The sequence below is a fragment of the Rhamphochromis longiceps genome, linkage group LG17 (genome assembly GCF_057381845.1).
Source record: "Rhamphochromis longiceps isolate RC_006_pf linkage group LG17, R_longiceps_female_GT1.1, whole genome shotgun sequence".
NCBI classification, from domain to species: domain Eukaryota; kingdom Metazoa; phylum Chordata; class Actinopteri; order Cichliformes; family Cichlidae; genus Rhamphochromis; species Rhamphochromis longiceps.
In genome coordinates, this window is record NC_140573.1 from 22,285,774 (window position 1) to 22,303,320 (window position 17,547).

At 41.5% G+C, this 17,547-nt stretch overlaps 1 protein-coding gene across 1 annotated transcript; it reads right to left on the bottom strand.

Moving 5' to 3' along the window:
- Positions 1-305: 305 nt before the first annotated feature.
- nup107 (nucleoporin 107) lies at positions 306-17,089 on the bottom strand. The gene is made up of 27 exons (XM_085386260.1): positions 16,955-17,089; positions 15,600-15,682; positions 14,765-14,860; positions 14,577-14,671; positions 14,049-14,184; positions 13,862-13,965; positions 13,663-13,778; positions 13,536-13,584; positions 13,333-13,404; positions 10,743-10,831; positions 10,583-10,658; positions 10,385-10,498; positions 9,713-9,803; positions 7,218-7,297; positions 7,054-7,113; positions 6,788-6,933; positions 6,655-6,703; positions 6,482-6,551; positions 6,282-6,397; positions 4,384-4,573; positions 4,200-4,306; positions 2,489-2,591; positions 2,227-2,387; positions 2,011-2,136; positions 1,792-1,905; positions 1,513-1,680; positions 306-512 (listed from the first exon to the last, which is right to left on the bottom strand). Exons 1-27 carry the CDS (start codon positions 16,960-16,962, stop codon positions 405-407), a joined length of 2,727 nt encoding a protein of 908 aa, XP_085242386.1. The 5' UTR covers positions 16,963-17,089; the 3' UTR covers positions 306-404.
- Positions 17,090-17,547: the final 458 nt, after the last annotated feature.

Below are 17,547 nucleotides of genomic sequence, written 5' to 3' on the forward strand. Positions count from 1 at the left end.
AAATTATACATATGATCGTGCTTTATTAATTTCTTTGACATGACCCAGAGCTGTGGGAAGTGTGGGGTGAAGTGGAGGCTGTAAAAGTATTCATGTTACAATCAAGTCATATTTTTGAGGTTGATGTATATTTTACCCCAGTAGCACATGGTTTGGAAATATTTCTAACATAAATAACTGTATAGTTTTTAAATAAAGAATTTGTTTATATGTACATATATTAATTTTAAAACCCAAATTGGCACCTGTGGCAGCTCTCGTGTACTACTGCTTCTAATTAAAATACACAAGGCACTACAGGAAACAGGCTTTTATTTTTTTTATTTTGCAAAAAACAGACAATCGAAAAACAAAACAAAAATCAGCAGCGCTTTAAACACTGCTATGTGTGTGTGTTTCTTCGTTCATGGCTGCAGTTCGTAGCCCAGCGGGTCGACTCCTCGGTCCAACAGAGCGAGAGACGACTCCCTCAGTTTCTGCAGAAACCTCCTCAGCTCCTCCTTAGAAAACACCTGAGAGCAAGCAAAGAGGAACAAAGAGTTAAAACAAAGAAACAGAAACCAGGAATTTCTACAAACTTGAGTTTCACGTTCCAGTACAGCTGATGTGAATATGATCTATCAACTCCGAGTATGTTCACCCCAAGTTAAGTCTGTCCGTAAGTAGGGAAAGAAAATCTTCATCATAAATGGACCTCCAATACCACGATTCACCATGGCAACGGGTCGTTTTAGAGGAATATTGAATATTACCCCATATTTACCCCACTTTAATTTTCATCAGCTGAAGATGGAATCCTAATTTTATTTTTGATTTTAAATGTAAATAATCAGCTGTAACCCAAGAGGGACAAAACTAAATAAATACAAGTAAGAATACTGGCACACTCCGGTAAATGCGCCTTAGGCATAAATTTGTAAATCCCACATTGCCTCGTTTTCCAGTTAGTCAGCTGTGAGACATTTTTCCATCACTGACTAAGTACAACACGATCAATGACTGATCATTGAGATCACTGATCAGTGTGATCTGTAGCTTTGCACAGATCTGTTTGTTTCTCAGTCATGTAAATATTTTAGAGGCACAGACAATCTGAAAGCGGCATCACTGTCCAATAATGTCTCTGTCCACATATACTGACGAATGATTATAAAAGTGTGCATGTTAAACACATCTCCATGGGATTCCAGTGCTTGTAAAATCATCTGATGGCCTTGTTCTGGGCTTGGACAGCGACTTCATGAATGAGAAAATAAAACTGAGTGTCAGTCAGGCGGTTCAGGTGTAGCAGGAGGGGTGGAGTCAGAGAAAAAGATCCTGCTGAAGAAAACCTGTCTGCTCCCATGGTAATTGACTCAGAGTTGAAGTCAACTCTCTTTCTGGAACAAAAAAAAGTTTCCTTTCAACTCAGGATTAACAAACTCAGTTGATAGCTAAACCTGCTTCCTGGAGTAATACCCTGACAAAGAAAACATAAGTTAACAGTCGGAAGTTCATGCAGGCTTCAGTTACCTGGTAGAGGCAGTGCTGGTCAGATGAGATGATGTCAGCGAGCCGCAGCGCCTCCTGGTGTCTCGAGGAGCTCTGCAGCACGCTGAGCAGCAGCAAGCTAAGGCGTGGAAGACACAGAGAGCGCAAAGCTGCCATTTGGTGGCTGCGCTCTGAGTCTGGCTCCGAATCCTGAAAACACAACCAACCAAATATTAAATTACCACATGGTCATGTTATGAATGTAGCTGATGCTCCTCAATTAATCTTTTAGAGTTTGTGTGTGGTGATTTAAGCAGTAACCTGTCTGTTGTCGACCATCCAGCCTCCGTCCACGAACAGCAGAACATTGTAGATTCTCTCTTTCACATCTTCCGTCAAAGCATCCAGACGGCAGGACCAGGCAGACAGTGAGGCCTGAAAAACCAGACAATGCACATGTGGAACATCTGCAGTGGTAAAGTTTTTATTTTTAAACACTGATGCCATAACTAAATAAAAAATAAATGAAAAAAAAAATACCTGGTACTCCTTTTCCCTCATCTCATTGGCTACCCTCTCAGTGAATTTGGCCTCGGGTGCCGGTGCCGGCTTCTGTGGGGCTGAACTGCTGTGTCTGAACCAGTCAGTGAACGCCTCGTGGGCCTCCTGCAGGACCATCAAAGCACACATTCAGTCCAATACATCTCAGTGAACTGGGTTATAAAAACAACATGAAGAGAGGTGTTGCTAACAGACCAGATAGGCTCTGATGCACAGGTGCTCTCTGATGGCATTCTCGTCCTCAGCAGGAAGCGGCGTGGTCTGACTGATTCCTGACCACTGGGAGCAGATCTCCCTCATCGAGTCTTCCGGGACTTTAGAGAACACCGCCTTGGCTGCGTCATGTTTCTGCAGAGCTAAGGCACGACAGACGAAGGAAGTCAGCTGACCACTAAATCGCAATTTAATTGGAACAAACAAAACCATCAATAAATAAACAGCTAAAAGAAAAAAGTACCCAAAAAATTCCTCATGATGGCATTTGACTGCTTCAGGGACTCAGCTCGGTGGGCAGGGTCATACAGGAGCCAATCAATGACATCAATCTTCCTTTGGTCCTCCTATCAGAGCACAACATCACTGCAGCCATGTTTACATGAACAAAACATCTTCAGCCTGATGAACACTTGGATTAGAAGATCACTGTTCATATGGACCCTAAATTAACTGGTCTGATCAAGACGTGCTTGAACAGAAAACATCATTCAGACTCGTCAAACGGAAACAGACGTTGTTGCAGCTGTGTGAATTTCTCCTGTTATCTCTCTGAACTTCATACTATTGTTTCTGCTTGTGTTTGATATAGGCCAGCTCCAAACAAACTGCCATAAAATACATAATCCCTAAAGGGAATTATGTAAGTATTCTAATTCTGAAAAGTGGAGATACGGCACATCAATGACTCAGCAGACTTGTGTATATGGAATAATATTTATGTCAGAAGTTCGATGCAAGAAAAAAAAAAAAAAAAAAAAACCTTAGCAAATTAAATAATTTCAAGGGTGCAGGTATTCATTGCAGAGTCACTCTCTCGCAGGTAAAACTCAGTCGAGTCGAGCGGGAAGGATTCAGATCCAAGAGCAGAATTACCTGCAAGAGCGTGAAGCTCTCATAACAGTCAAACCACACACTCTCCAGACATGGTGCGTGATGGCTGCTGAATTTAATTGTGCAAGTGGCCCTAAATATCTTTTCCCGTTTCCACACATTTCACCAACACTGGAACATTCTGCATACCTCTGCTAAATAAGGCAGTTTACCTTTAAGATGTTCCACATATAAAAATTTTATGTAGTTTTTAAAGGTTTAAACCAAAGTTGTGACACATGGCTTAATACGGTGGTTCTTAAACTTTTTGCTAGCCCCCCCCCCCTTTTTTTTCTTTTTTAAATATACACAAGAAAATCCCCGACACAAGCACATCCTCCAACCACACACATAACAAAAAAAAAAACCATCATTATGGTGTAATTACTTTAAGTACAGTTGTTTGTTGATTTTTTTTTGTTTTTTTACTGTGTAATACTATTCAACACTACTATCAATACATTTTTCAAAAAATGTCTCTGTGCAAAATGGGTTTAAAAACAAACAGCTGTGGGATACTGTTTGTTATTTTAACCGGGGGAACAAATTGTGGCAGGATCAGCCTGATATTATTTGTATCCCACTGTAACTTTCCTGTATAAAGAGATAACATCGCCAAAATTTCATTATAAGAAGTGTTTGTGAACTAAAAATCAAGAATGTGGGATACTGTTTGTCCGTGATTTGGACAGCCCAGTGCATGCTCCCAAAGCAGGGGAAACAAATGCAGGTGCAGGTGAAGCCAAAGGCAAGCTATGCGTCACCATATTTTCTAGTCTTTGGCTTGAAAGGAAGTTGGTTTGGAAACATATGTGGCAAAGGTTCGTTCATCTTCTGCTTTGCATTTGTGTGGAAGCCCCATCAAAACCCTGTCCATTATGCTAGCCGTGTCCAAGCATTCTTTTTGTTTTAAATTTATACTGCCCCCCCTATGCAATGGCTCTGCGCTCCCCCTACTTTAGGAAACACTGCCCTAATATATTCCCACACGTGTGCAAAGTTACATTTGTTATAATTTAGACAAATTACTGGAATGACCTCATAAGAGAAATTAAATCCAAAGTGAACACTTTGGTCGTTACCTTCGTAGTTCCCGTCTCCAGCGTCTGGCTATGGTGCGTGAACTCTGTGTCGTCTGTCTCTCTCACAGTCTCCACCACCAGCTTGGTTACGGCAGAAACATCCAGACCTATGCACACACATGGTCAGTTTTCTTTCAGTGATAAAGGGTCTGCTCTTACTGACCTCAGTGTGTGTCTGTCTCACCAGCTTCAATGGCGAGCTGCAGGCAGCGGGGGCGGAGTTCCGGCTGGGTGACGGTCTCCAGGAACGCAGCATATTGAGAGATTGCAAGGTCGGCGGGAAGCTGGCCGACGTAGCTTGCCACAAGGTCTGTCTGCTGATCTTGGATCAGAAGGGAGACGTACGCCTTCACCACATCAATGCACACCTCCTCCTAGAGGCGAGAGGCGGGAACACGACATTTAAAAATGTGAACCCGTAAACAAACTGATTATCCTCGATGTGAACGCCTCATTCACATGAGCTGGTATTGAAGTTCTGCTGCGGCTCCAGATTTGTATCCTGAATTTTTTAGGATTTGGGGAGAGTTTGAGGAATTTGGGGGGTTATAAAAAAACAAAACAAAACATAAAGCCCATTTGTTGGACTCCACAGTGTTCCTCACACCCAATCAGCTCAATTCTTTACACTCAAAATTTGTATTTAAAAAAAAAAAAAAAAAAAAAAAAAAAAAAAAGAAAAAAGGGCTGGAAACATGACCAAAAATGAAAAAGTGATTCACTGTTTGCAGTTTTGTTGATTAATTATTTATTCTTTGAGAGTTTGTCAGCTCTGTCTTCTTTACTTTAGGCAAGAAGCTGAAAGATACATTTAAAAGTAGGGCTGCTCAGTTAATCGAATTTTAATCACGATTACGATCTGGGCTTTCAACGATCATTAAAAATGACTGAGCCGATTATTAGCCCCTCCCTAATTTATCCGCGACACCTTAAAGGCCGGTCCGTGAAAATATTGTCGGGCATAAACCGGTCCGTGGCGCAAAAAAGGTTGGAGACCGCTGATTAAGAGGACCCGAGGGAAGCTCGGAAAGCTAAGCAGAAGTTATTTGGAGAGTGACTGCCGTTGGTTGAAAAGAGAGTTTAAAAAAAAAAAAAAAAAAAACTTCAGTGGTGTTGCACACTATTTTATATAATTTTTTAAAAGTCATTGTTAACCCTTTAAAGCCGGTCAGAGCAGCACGCTCCGTTTTGCGTAACTATTTTTAAATCCCTGTAGAACCTGAACCGTGTAAGCTAGCGCAATAATTTGTTTTGCATATGAAACCGGAGGAGTTGTACTTACATCTGATGCCATCAGCTTGTCCTCGGTCACGGTTTCGTTCCACATATAGCTTTGCAAAAATTGCATAAAAAGCGCTTGCAGGAACAAAAACATAATATTCCAGAAACACGCTTTGCCGTTCCTATCAGCTGTTCCTAACACTTCCCACAGTGAAATGATGCACGTGCTGTTTTCTTTGCAAATTTGCATCATAGGATTGTTTTTTGTTTTTCCTGCAGTGTATAAAAATTGCTGTATCTCCAAAATAAAACTATGAAGACACTCAAAATAAATTTCCTGTGGTGGGAAACTATTTTTTACAACTTTATTGTATTTAAAGTTTTGAGGGATAAACCTCGTAAATTTCTCCAAGTAGAAATATATGTAAACAAAACAAAAGCAATTTTCAATTTTTTTTGTAGTTTATTGCACTTTTTTGCAATTTATGTAATTACTATGGACTTAATGCATACATATTATTAAAATATGGGCTATAACAGTTGTATTGATGTATAGCAACTTGAAATGCTCCCACAAATGGCACTACAGCATGTAAAAAAATAATATAAGCTCTGGTGGACTTGGTTCTATAGTAGGTCTTAAAGGGTTAAATAAATATCGTCAAATAATCGTGATCTCAATTTCAGTGAAAATAATCGTGATTATCATTTTTGCCATAATCGAGCAGCCCTATTTAAAAGTGAGGTTAAAGTTACATTACATCAGATCCAATCAGCTCTCAGTATCTATAAATTAAATACAGGCTAAAGCGAAAAATTTCTCATAAAATGACCAGTAAGAACCTTTAACGTGAATTTTACCTTTAGTGCCAAACCCAAGGAGCGGAAGAACAGCACAAGGTGAGTCATGAAGCGCAGCAGGTGCGAGGGGAGGGGTTTAGATGCAGTTAGCCAATCGGAAAACTCCTCCAACAGGCCTGAATGAGACACAAACAAAGGGGTTCATGAGAAACTGGAGCTTACATGTTTGATGCGACCCATCGGGTCAGAGCTGGTCTTACCATCCAGGTCCCCCAGGATGACAAACTTCTGGATGACATGATAATGCTCTCTCGTCTCCTCCAGCACCCTCTGCGCACAGAAAAATAAACAAACAAACAAACAAACACTGGTTTACTGTGCTGTGCAATTTCAATATGTCCCACCAATCACATTCAGTTAGAACCGGTTTTACCTTCGACTCAGATGCTTGAAGCTCCTCAAACACTTTCTCCATGGTCCAGCTGCAAGAGGAGGCAGTAGATCAGAGACGAAGCAGTTTTTTTTTATTTTATTTTTTTATTTTTTTTATTCTGTGTGTGTCGTACTTGGCCTCCAGGTACTCCCGTGGTAACGTCTCCACCTCATGATGAGCCATACCCGAAGACATGAGATCCTTCTCAACCAGTGAGTCTACCATCACTCGGAAATACGCCCACACGCAGTCCTCCCACGATTCGCACACTGCCAGCAGCTAACACGCAAACACACACACACAGTCAGGTCTGCCATTATCTAAGATTCGACTGACCGTAAACACAGAGGTGACTCTGAGCTGCTGATTTCTGATTAACACAGAAACTGGTTATATTACCGGTTTGAGGTTCCCACTCAGGCTGGCATAGATCGCCCTCTCATATCTGTTTAACTGCTCCTAAAACACACATTTTATTTTGCTTTATTCTTCTCATTTTCAAGCTTGACTGAACACAAGCTCAGCCTTCTTATTTCTCACACATTTGGTAATGCATGACGTACCTCCTCGGCCATTCTCCAGCAGCAGGCCTTCCATATCCCTCTTTGTGGGTTTCCTTCAACTGGCTGCAACTCGATACCACCTGCAGAGAGAAGAGGACAAATAGACAGTCATTCAGAGAAGGATCGTACAGGTATACTTTGTATTTAAAAAGGTGGGAAAAGTCCCAGAAATTCCTTTAATTAGGGTCCTGTTGCGTTTCCTTATTTCTTGTCATAAATGCTGTTACAATGGTGGATGTACATATTAAACATGGATACAGTTAATGATCACTGTGAGCAGCAAGCCCAGGCTTCAGGAATTGTAATTATCATGGTGGTTCCTCTTCTTTTCTCCAATTAAAGCAGGTGTGTCAAATTTAAGTTTCTTCAGACCTCCCCAATGGCCATTCACACTACACCAAAGTTATTAAGCAATAGGTAAATAACTAAATGGCATAAAGACAGAAAGATGTTATTTCACCATCTACCACAGATTTTTTTTTTTTAAACAACTTGTACACACACACACACACACACACACACACACACACACACACACCCTGTCAGCCTCCTAGTAGACACCCCTGTTATCATCAATTTTAAACTCCTAGGTCACCTTGCTCCTCAGTTATCACATTTAGAAGATTTTTAAAAAACTGGACCTTTGACCTTGAAGTCAAGGTCACTGAGATTCAAACCAGTCTGAGATTTTTGGTAGAAGCCCCTATTAATTTGAGCTCTATATCACTTCGTTCTCGAGTTGTTGCACTCACTCAGCAGGGTGATGTCACCACCCCATCAGCCTTTCAGAGCCGAGGGGCAAAAAGGGCTATTTCTGTGAATTACAAGATTTCTGCTTTATGCATACAGGTCAGTCTGGGGAATAAGCTTCCTGAACTTCAAATAGTAATTTTACATTGTTTTTCCTTACAGATTATTCCCAATTAATCTCTGTCATGCTGACAGATTCCGCTCTTTCATACAGCAGCATTTCTGTGTCATTATGTTGAAAAACAGAAAGGCTCAGATTTCTTACAGAATTTCTCTCGTTGCTTTGGATGGCTGAGCACAGATATTTAAACTTAAGTAACATCACTCCTTGTGCTCGTTACTTTGGGGCCAGACAGTACTAGAGATGGACCGATCCGATATTACGTATCAGTATCGGTCCGATACTGACCTAAATTACTGGATCGGATATCGGCGAGAAATAAAAAATGTAATCCGATCCATTAAATATCAAAAAAGCACCTCACAAAACTTGCGACATGGCGTAACTCGTCTCATAACCGTAGCACGTCGGAGCAGTGTGGTCACGTGATACAGCGGCTGTGTGTATTTGTAGTCTCGCTACCAAACCAGCATTTCATCTCCGAGGAAGTTATCCCAGAGAGAAGTAAAGCAAGTGTGTAAGTTCCTCTCTGAATGTTTGTAAAGCATTCCCACGTTAAGCTTAACAACTGATATATGGAGCAAGTGCCTCTCTCTCTCTCTCTCTCTCTCCTGCCGCTACTTCATGAAACTGCTTAATGATCAGCTGATCGGCTTTTCTGTCGCGACTCCGTCTCTCTTGTTTGTTTTTGGCCCACTTTGCACCAGAAAGAGGAAACCAGCGGCTGAACAACAGCAGCACGTTTAAGCTTGATCAGCTGTTGTTAGAATTCATTTAATATTACTTTCTACACCAGGATCTTTTTCTACGCAGCTGACGGCTGGTAACTGTGCAGGGGCGGATTTAGCAAAGTTTAGCCAAGGGGGCCGATAGGGCATTAACAGGGAAAAGGGGGCACAAAGACATACTTTTCTTTCTTATTCTCATTTAAAATGTCTAGCTTTTAATAAATAATTATCTGAATCTTACACCCAAAGTTTTAATCTGATGTAAAATGTATAGAAGTCCATTACTGTATATAGTAACTGTTAAGTCTAATATACCCTAGTAAGCTATAGTACTTTTTCCTTTGGGAAAGTACCATCTGTGCAGTCTGCAATTCTGTTGAAGAAAGATGTTGAATCTATTTAATTATTCTTGAAAAAATAATTTATTTCTGTGCATTTTTTTTTTTTCACACTGCATCAAATTAAAGTTGATTACATCGATTAAGCATCACAAAGTGGAGGGTGGAGGGTGGTTCCCTATTTTTTATTTTTTTTTGCTGGTAGTTTGCAACCCTATTAGTTAGGTTGCTTAATATTTCTGCTAAGTACTCTTTAAAATACCAGAATAGGAAGGATGGAGCAGGTTTAAGTTTATTAGATTGATCAGTGTTGCTGAACTATGAAATATTTTGGGCGCAGTGTACTTTTTACACACAGGTATAACAGAATAGCTTTAGTGCTGTTGTTTATTTAAACTTGACTATGAACTTATACAAAATGCAGCAAGATATTAAAAAACAGTTTTATTGATTAAAAAACACACTATATCGGATTCATATCGGTATCGGCAGATATCAAAATTCATGATATCGGTATCGGACATAAAAAAGTGGTATCGTGCCATCTCTAGACAGTACCTGAGGTCATGTTGGGGTCATGGTAGAGTTTCCAGCCTTCCAGAGTTGCTGCTCTCCAGGCCTGACCACAGCGTTTGCACAACCGTTGAGCCTGAAAAAACACAAAGACAAACCGCTGAAGAAATGAACAGCAAATGAAACTTCACAGCATCCACCAGAGACCATCAAAACTTTTCATTATGTGCTCCAAGCTCCTCTCAGCTTTCCTGTCCTTATGGTGCACCTAAGAGATAGGATAATCTTACCTGAGACATCATGGAGGATCTCCCAAAGCACCAGCACGACACCAATAAAGTGCACTATTAAATTATCTGCCTCTGATTACCCTGAAGCCACCGGGCTTTACAGCTTTCCTGGTGGAAATCCTTCAGAGCTTATATATTTTCTGGATCATAGCAGAGAGAAACACAACTAAAAGCTTGACTTGTTTCAGCTTTTAAAGAAAACACTGAGTGTGTTTTGATTTTTTGTTACCCTGACTGAAGAGGCTGGGATGAGAATTAGAGCGTGAACCTGAGACTACGGTTCCCACTCCGGATAGCAATGAGTTTCAAGACTGGTTTCAGTCTTATATAGCACTAAGTTGAATTTGTCTGGAAGGTGAACTTTAATAAAAACATTCGTTTATTGATGCCCCTCTATCCCCTGCTGTGCGTCTCAATGTCTCTTCACCTCCTCGGTCATCCCCGCTCTAATCAGTGTGAACAGGTTCTTCAGCAGCCGGGCGTCGTCCTCTCTGTCCAGATCAGCCAGGGGGCGCTGCTGCCGGAGGGGGGCATCTGGGTCCTAAACACACAAACGTTATGAACACATTCAGAAACATAGGGGACAAAGAAATTATGTGATTATGTTTGCAGTAACAGGCCTCACCAGCTCAGTGACCAGAGGGACTGTGAAGGTGGTGCCGCTCTTCCTTCTCATCTTCAGTGCATGGAGAGTATTCTCCCTAAAACACAAATACCCCACCGAAGACTTTAATGCACATAACAATGTGGGCTTTATGCTTTCATAAATAAACAAAGGGGCTCACCAGCACACATTTTTGGCGTAGTATTCGATGTTATCAGAGAAATCTCCAATCTGATCCTTGGCAATGCTCTCCAGCCAATCAACAACCAGCTGCAACACAGCAACCACCAGGGAAACAATTAGCCTTACAATCAGCTCATTAGATCACAGGAAATATAGAGTCCAGATACCATCAAGATCAAAAGACTTTACCAAAATTTCCACGCTTCTTCATTCACAAAACCATGACGACACTGACTGTCCGATTAGTGGCATTCAGTCTCTTGACTAGGGCTGGGCGATATATCGAGTTTTTTAAAAAATATCAATATATTTTCATACGAGATACAAGATGTGACAATATCGTTTATATCGATATAGTCTATGTTACGTTATAATTATACTTATGGAGCCGCAGGTTTGCCTCTCTTTCGTCCACTTTTGTCTCTACGCAACGTTACTCGGCCTCGCCTCTCCTTCACTGAACACAACTCCCCCTCCCCCATAGCTTCACCTGCAGGCAATGACAAGATGAAAGCGGAAATAGCGAGTTAACTCGGATCGCCCCGTGCGTGGGGCTGGACGGTGTCAACGTGTTAGCGAGCTAACCGCGCTAACGACATGCAGCCCAGAGGGGCTGCACGGCCTAAAATCCATTCATTTTCTCAAAATCGACAGTGCGCCTTATGTATGAATTCTGGTTGTGCTTACTGACCGCGAACCGATTTTATGTGGTACACAGCGCTCAGCAATCTGTCAAAAATGTTTTAATATGACTTTGCTAAGCTACGGAGCTGCACCGCTTGATAGATTGTCGGAGGATTTACGGCTACCGAGGAGGAGCCTCGCGGAGTGATACGTACTGTGTGTGTATAAGGACCACAAATGGTACCTGTTCAGAGACGTGGTGCAGCTGTGAAATCTGTCTTTGTTATTACGCTCAGCGTCTATTAGTTTACATTTTGACTGCACAATTGTGAGCTTTTTGTTATGCACAAAAACAAGATTGTTTTCCTTTATTTATGGACCATGATTATTTAATAAATGCTGATAATTTATTTTTGAGTAATTTCTTCATGTACATCTACGCTGTATGTAAATAAAAGTGCCCGTGTGACATCTGGGACACAGTGTGACTATAAATCTCTTTTTGCTCTTAACTTTAAACTTTAAAAAAAAAAAAATATCGAGATATGAATTTTGGGTCATATCGCCCAGCCCTACTCTTGACGTCACATTTCTGGATCGACTCGGCTCAGCTGGAACACCGGCTGAGTAGGTTACTAAAAAAAAAAAAAAACAACAACACACACACACACACACCACTACCCAGTACCAGGTAATACCACCTAATGGAAAACCCTAAAAACCAAGATTTGAGCTGAGCCGAGCAGGTACTCGTGGGAAAGGGCTTCTTATGAATTAAAACAAATAAAGTAAACCACAACCACCAATACTAAAGATCCTAAAGACTTGGTGTTGCTACAATGGAAATGTAAGTACACAGCTTTAATTTCATGTGGTACAGGTTCACTTTAGTTTTGTACAGGAGCACAGGATGGTCGGGTTGAGATCAATAAGCTACACAAGTCCCGAGAGTTGAGATAAACTCATTAATGGTGCAGGCCGGATCCAGAAGGACCCAAGTTAACTCACCATTTTCATCTTTGAATGATTTACTGTTAAAAATCTAACAAAAAGACAGAAATCATGTAACCCTATTGCAGCTAATCCATGATTAAATCTGCCCTGTAGAACAGACACAGACGCAGCCCCACCACACTAACACCGGTGAACATCCAGGGAGTGGACATTGACATAGTGGACTCGTATAGGTACCTGGGTGTTCATTTGAATAATAAACTAGACTGGAGCCACAACACTGATGCTCTTTACAGGAAGGGTCAGAGCAGACTCTACCTGCTGAGGTCATTTGGAGTCCAGGGAGTGCTTTTAAAGACCTATCACTCTGTGGTGGCATCTGTCATTTTTTAGTTTTGTATATTGGAGCATCAGTTTATCAGCAGCTGAGAGGAAGAGGTTGGATAAACGCATTAAGAAGGCCAGCTCTGTTCTGGGATGCACCTGGACCCAGTGCAGGTAGTGGGAGACAAAAGGACTCTGGCCAAAATAACTTCTGTGATGGACAGAGTCTCCCACCCCGTGCATGTAAATGTTGCTGAACTGCAGATCTCCTTCAGTGACAGACTGCTGCATGCTCAATGCACGAAGGAGCGTTTCCGCAGGTCCTTCCTCCCTGCAGCTCTCAAACTGTACAATCAAAACTGCTCCCAGCAAACAGAGGTTTACATCAGCGCTGTAACTTGCACTATTTTATCAATCGATTCACACTTTAACCAGAGTTTGCCTCTTAATTTCATTTAAATTTATTTAATTTAATAACGGTACAGTACTCTGTTTTTGGTAACCATTGTCCTTGATATAAATTGTGTAGGTTTCTGTTCTGTGTCTTGTTTGTATATGTGTCTTTCTTGCTGCTGTTACACCCAAATTTCCCCTTGTGGGACAATTAAAGGATTATTCTATTCTATTCTAGACAACCTGCAAACCCTCATCACTGTAACTCTTTCTTTTGTGCGTGTGTTAGCTACCTGGCTCTGTCGTATGACGGCATCTCTCTGGAAAAGCTGCTCCACTACAACCTTCTCGCTCTCGCTGGGCACCTACAAACACAAACAGGTAATCATTGCAGCTTCCAGAAGACTCAGATTCCTGCTGTGATTGTGTTGTTTACTGAAGCTAGAGCTCTGTAGTTTTAAAAGAGGCCAAAAACAATCCAGAATACGTTACTCACAACCATGTCTGTCATGAGGTCATCCTCCAGCGCCAACTGGACCCGATCTCTACATGAACACATTTGATTGTTGAAAGTTGAGCAGACAGCCAATTAGTTACAGAAAGTGAATCAGTGAATTAGGTACCTGTAGAGCGAGGTGATGAGCCTCCAGGTGCAGTTCTCCTGCTGCAGCAGCCAACGGACGCCAGCTGTTTTACTATTCTGACCCGCTCTGAGCACCACAGACTGCAGCACATCCACCTTAAGGCATGTGACGGAGGACAAGAGAGCATTTAAAATTAGCACAGCACAGCTTTCACACCACATCAAGCAAACTCGCCTACCTTATCCTGGCAGAGCGCCTGATAATCATCCAGCAGCTCAAACACGGCAGAGGAAGAGTGTTTCAGAAAAGCCCCGAGGAACTCTGGGAAAAGACTGGCAGCGGCTTAAAGGAGCAAAAACCGGAGCGTTAGCGGGAACAACAAGACACCTGCAGAGTAACTGGGCATGCTCAGGTGATTTGCTCACCAGCCTCTCCTGGGTCATCCTCCTTTAGGAGAGCTGAGCTGAGGTTCCCCATATCTTCTCTGAAGAAACTCGTGTTCTCCAGACCCGAAACAGGCGACGTGTACATGCTGTTAGTCCAATCACTGTCGTCCAGATTCTACACACACAGAGCATCATTATGGAGTTGGCAATGAGTTCAACATAAATATGATTGTAAGTAATACATCATTAAGTTCAAGCAGAGTTTGACAAAACTGATACACTGAAGGTCTGGAGTATCTGAGCAAGCTAACTGGTCAGCAGCTGGCCTGTTTGGGTTAGTGACGACAGCATTTCCACCAATCACAACTTAACTACCTAAACAAAACCCACACTAATCAATATGTTTTTTCTGCTGTCTGTATTTTCACATTAAAGAAAGTTTGCGACATCACTGACACAAAGACACCATTCTTTGTGTCATGGAAAACAGTGGAAGTGCAAAGAACTCACGTTTTCATTTATTTAACAAAATATATATACATCAATAGAGAAGTGTGTGTGTCTTACCAGACTGCTGAGTGCGTTTCTGGGCGTGTGTGTGTATCGAGGCGTTCGGCCTCCTGGGGCCAAAATGGATGAAACATCTGGAACTCTGGGAGTAACTGAGACAAACAGATGAATGAGAAGAGAGTGGAGATTTAGTCAAATATAAATGCCTCTGATACCTGTAGAGTGAGAGTGAGTGTGTGTCTTACCCGCCTGTCTGAAGAGTGAAGCAGGTGTGTTCCTGAGCAGGGGCCGGGCTGGTGTCACTGTGGAAATGACAGGGCTGCCGCTACCGGGTGATGGGACTGACAGCAACAGTCAGGAAAACAAGCAGCTTCTACTTTATCAATGAACACTGTAGCAAACAGCTCCACACAACAAAACCCCAGATAAATTAAGCACTTCCAGTCTACTTATGCCACCATATTAAACACAGATGCAGGCGGCAATCAGTCGGTTTATTGCATTAGAAAGGTGAAATTTTAAAAAAATCCACTTTTTTTTTTAAATTTAAAAAAAAAAAAAAAAAAAAAACGATCAAGAAAGATTGCTGATAATCGTCATCATGATACCCAGAATCTCTTGCTGGGATTTTAGGATTTGTTGCACTTGCTTCATACTACAGATCTTAACCATGACTCAATAATCACAACAATTTCTGCACCATACAATAACACACCAACGGGAGCTCATTTATAATCCAACCCATACACCATGTCCCACCTGGACTGTGTTTATGCATTTGTGTGGAAGCTCCACCAAATGAAGCACTCCAAACCAACCAACATTGATTGAACTAGGTTATAAAGCCCTCCAATTCTGAGACTCCACCATCTAAAATGGACAAGACGGGACAAATCACAGTTTAAATCGTAGGGTTACAGGTTCCTGTTCCCATTTTAGAAAGGTGAATGTACCATAAAGCTTGCAGCTACATTTCCACCTTTCCCCTTTATTAAAAGACCCATCAGCAGCTGCTGGGTTGAGTGGGTTGGTGTAGGGGCTGGACAGGAATCAGGTTAAAGTCTTTCTGCAGCAGGATACAGGCCACTTTCTTCCTCCTCCTGCGGGCAGCAACCGTTACCTCGTCGTCTCGAACCACCGGAGACGGCAGCTCACTCTGAGCCCTGAAGGACAAGATGAAGCACAAGAAAGCACCTTACCTAGAGAATTATAAACATATTAATGTATGTGCAGTTCAGAGGCTTTTACATCACTGAATTTACATCTTTTTTTCTTTCTCTGCTCTCTTTAGGGGTTGCGATATTAGATCATCTCCCTACCCGTCATCCTTTCCCAAAACTTCTCCTCTCCAAGTCCACCTTTACACCATCCGTGAATCTCCAGAGACCATCTTCAACATCCTTTGTCGAATATATGCACCATCCCTCCTCTGCACATGTTCAAACCATCTCAGCCCGAGCTGTCCTTGTATCTAATCCTGTCCATCCTGGTCACTTCAGCTTGACAACCTATTTTTTCAGTGCCACCGTCTCCAAACCATACATTTTGGCAGGTCTCACTAAGATCCTGTAAACCTGCCCTTTCGTGAAGCCATATTGCTTCTTGCTTTTTAATCACCTCACTTCTTAGCTTCAGCATCTCTTTCCCCAGAGCTTCATGGTATGGCTCATCATCTTTATCTCTCTGTAGCTGCCACAGCTCTGGACATCAACCTTGTTCTTGACATTATATGTAAATCTTTAAATTACTAGAAGCAGTCAAAAGAAGACAAAAGACAATTTAATTTTCTAATCACTTGTCAAAGGTTACTGTTAGGTTCAACACAAAAAGCCGTGGCACTTCCCGACGGTTCTCTTTAAAAAACAATTTTAGTCACTGGCTTTAACTGTGCCTAAACTAACAAGAAGCGTCACAGTTCTGTGTGAACCCATGCAATGTAAATAAAACAACTACAGCAAACAATTTTGCCACGATATATATAGCCGAGAGCATATCAAAAGTTAGTACTCATAAAACAACAACATACTGCAATCTTTATAACACTTAACGTAGTTCAGTTATAACCTCGTAAATCTATCTTTACGTAATACTTCCCTAATTGCAGTAGTTCTTCCAAAATACTGGCTGCTAACAGCTCTACTAAACCACTAGTTCTTATTTTATTCACCCTAGAAAGCAGCTCTTGTTACCGACTGTCAACTGTACCAAAACCAGAGCATTTAGCCGGTTAGCATCGCCACTCACTGTGAACGGCAGCATTAGCGCTGTTAGCATTGTTAACGTTAGCTAGCAAAGTTGAAGTCCCTGAATTTAGCACACTCGTGGACTAAATAAAAGGCCAATGGTCTGTAATCACCAGACACATGCCCAACTAACCATACATAAGAGTAAAATGTGTATAACTGCTGAATAACGCTTAAAAATAATGTTTTTACCAGTCCATAGCGGTGAGTTGTCAGTTCCCGCTTCACGAGGTTTAACGGGGCTGCTTCTTCTACATCTTTTCAATTTTCAGCAGACTGCGTCTCTTAATTCACACTGCTGCCCCCACGAGTTGTAATTAGATTGCATCCAGCCTTGTATATGTTTCCACTGTTTTTTTTGTAAACTTAAGTATTTTATTAATCATAGAAAAAAAAATCTAAATCTGATTACGTCCAAATCTATTGAATCACTAAAAGAGAACCTGTCTGATGTAAGCTAAAAGATCTCAAAGCAACACATAATGCCACGATATAAAGAAATGAATAAGAACCAAAGTCACTGACATCGATCAGTGTAGAAAAGGTTACAAAGATATTTCCAAGTCTTTGGGACTCCAGTGAACCACAGTGACATCTATTATCCACAAAACTTGCAACAGTAGTGAAAATTCCCAGGAGTTGTCAACCAAAAAATCTTCCAAGAGCCCATCAATGACTCATCCAGGAGGTCACAAAAGCCCCTGAACAACATCTAAAGAACTGCAGACCTCACCTTCCCCAGTTAAGTTGAGAGTTTATGATTCAACAATAAGAAAACAGCTGGG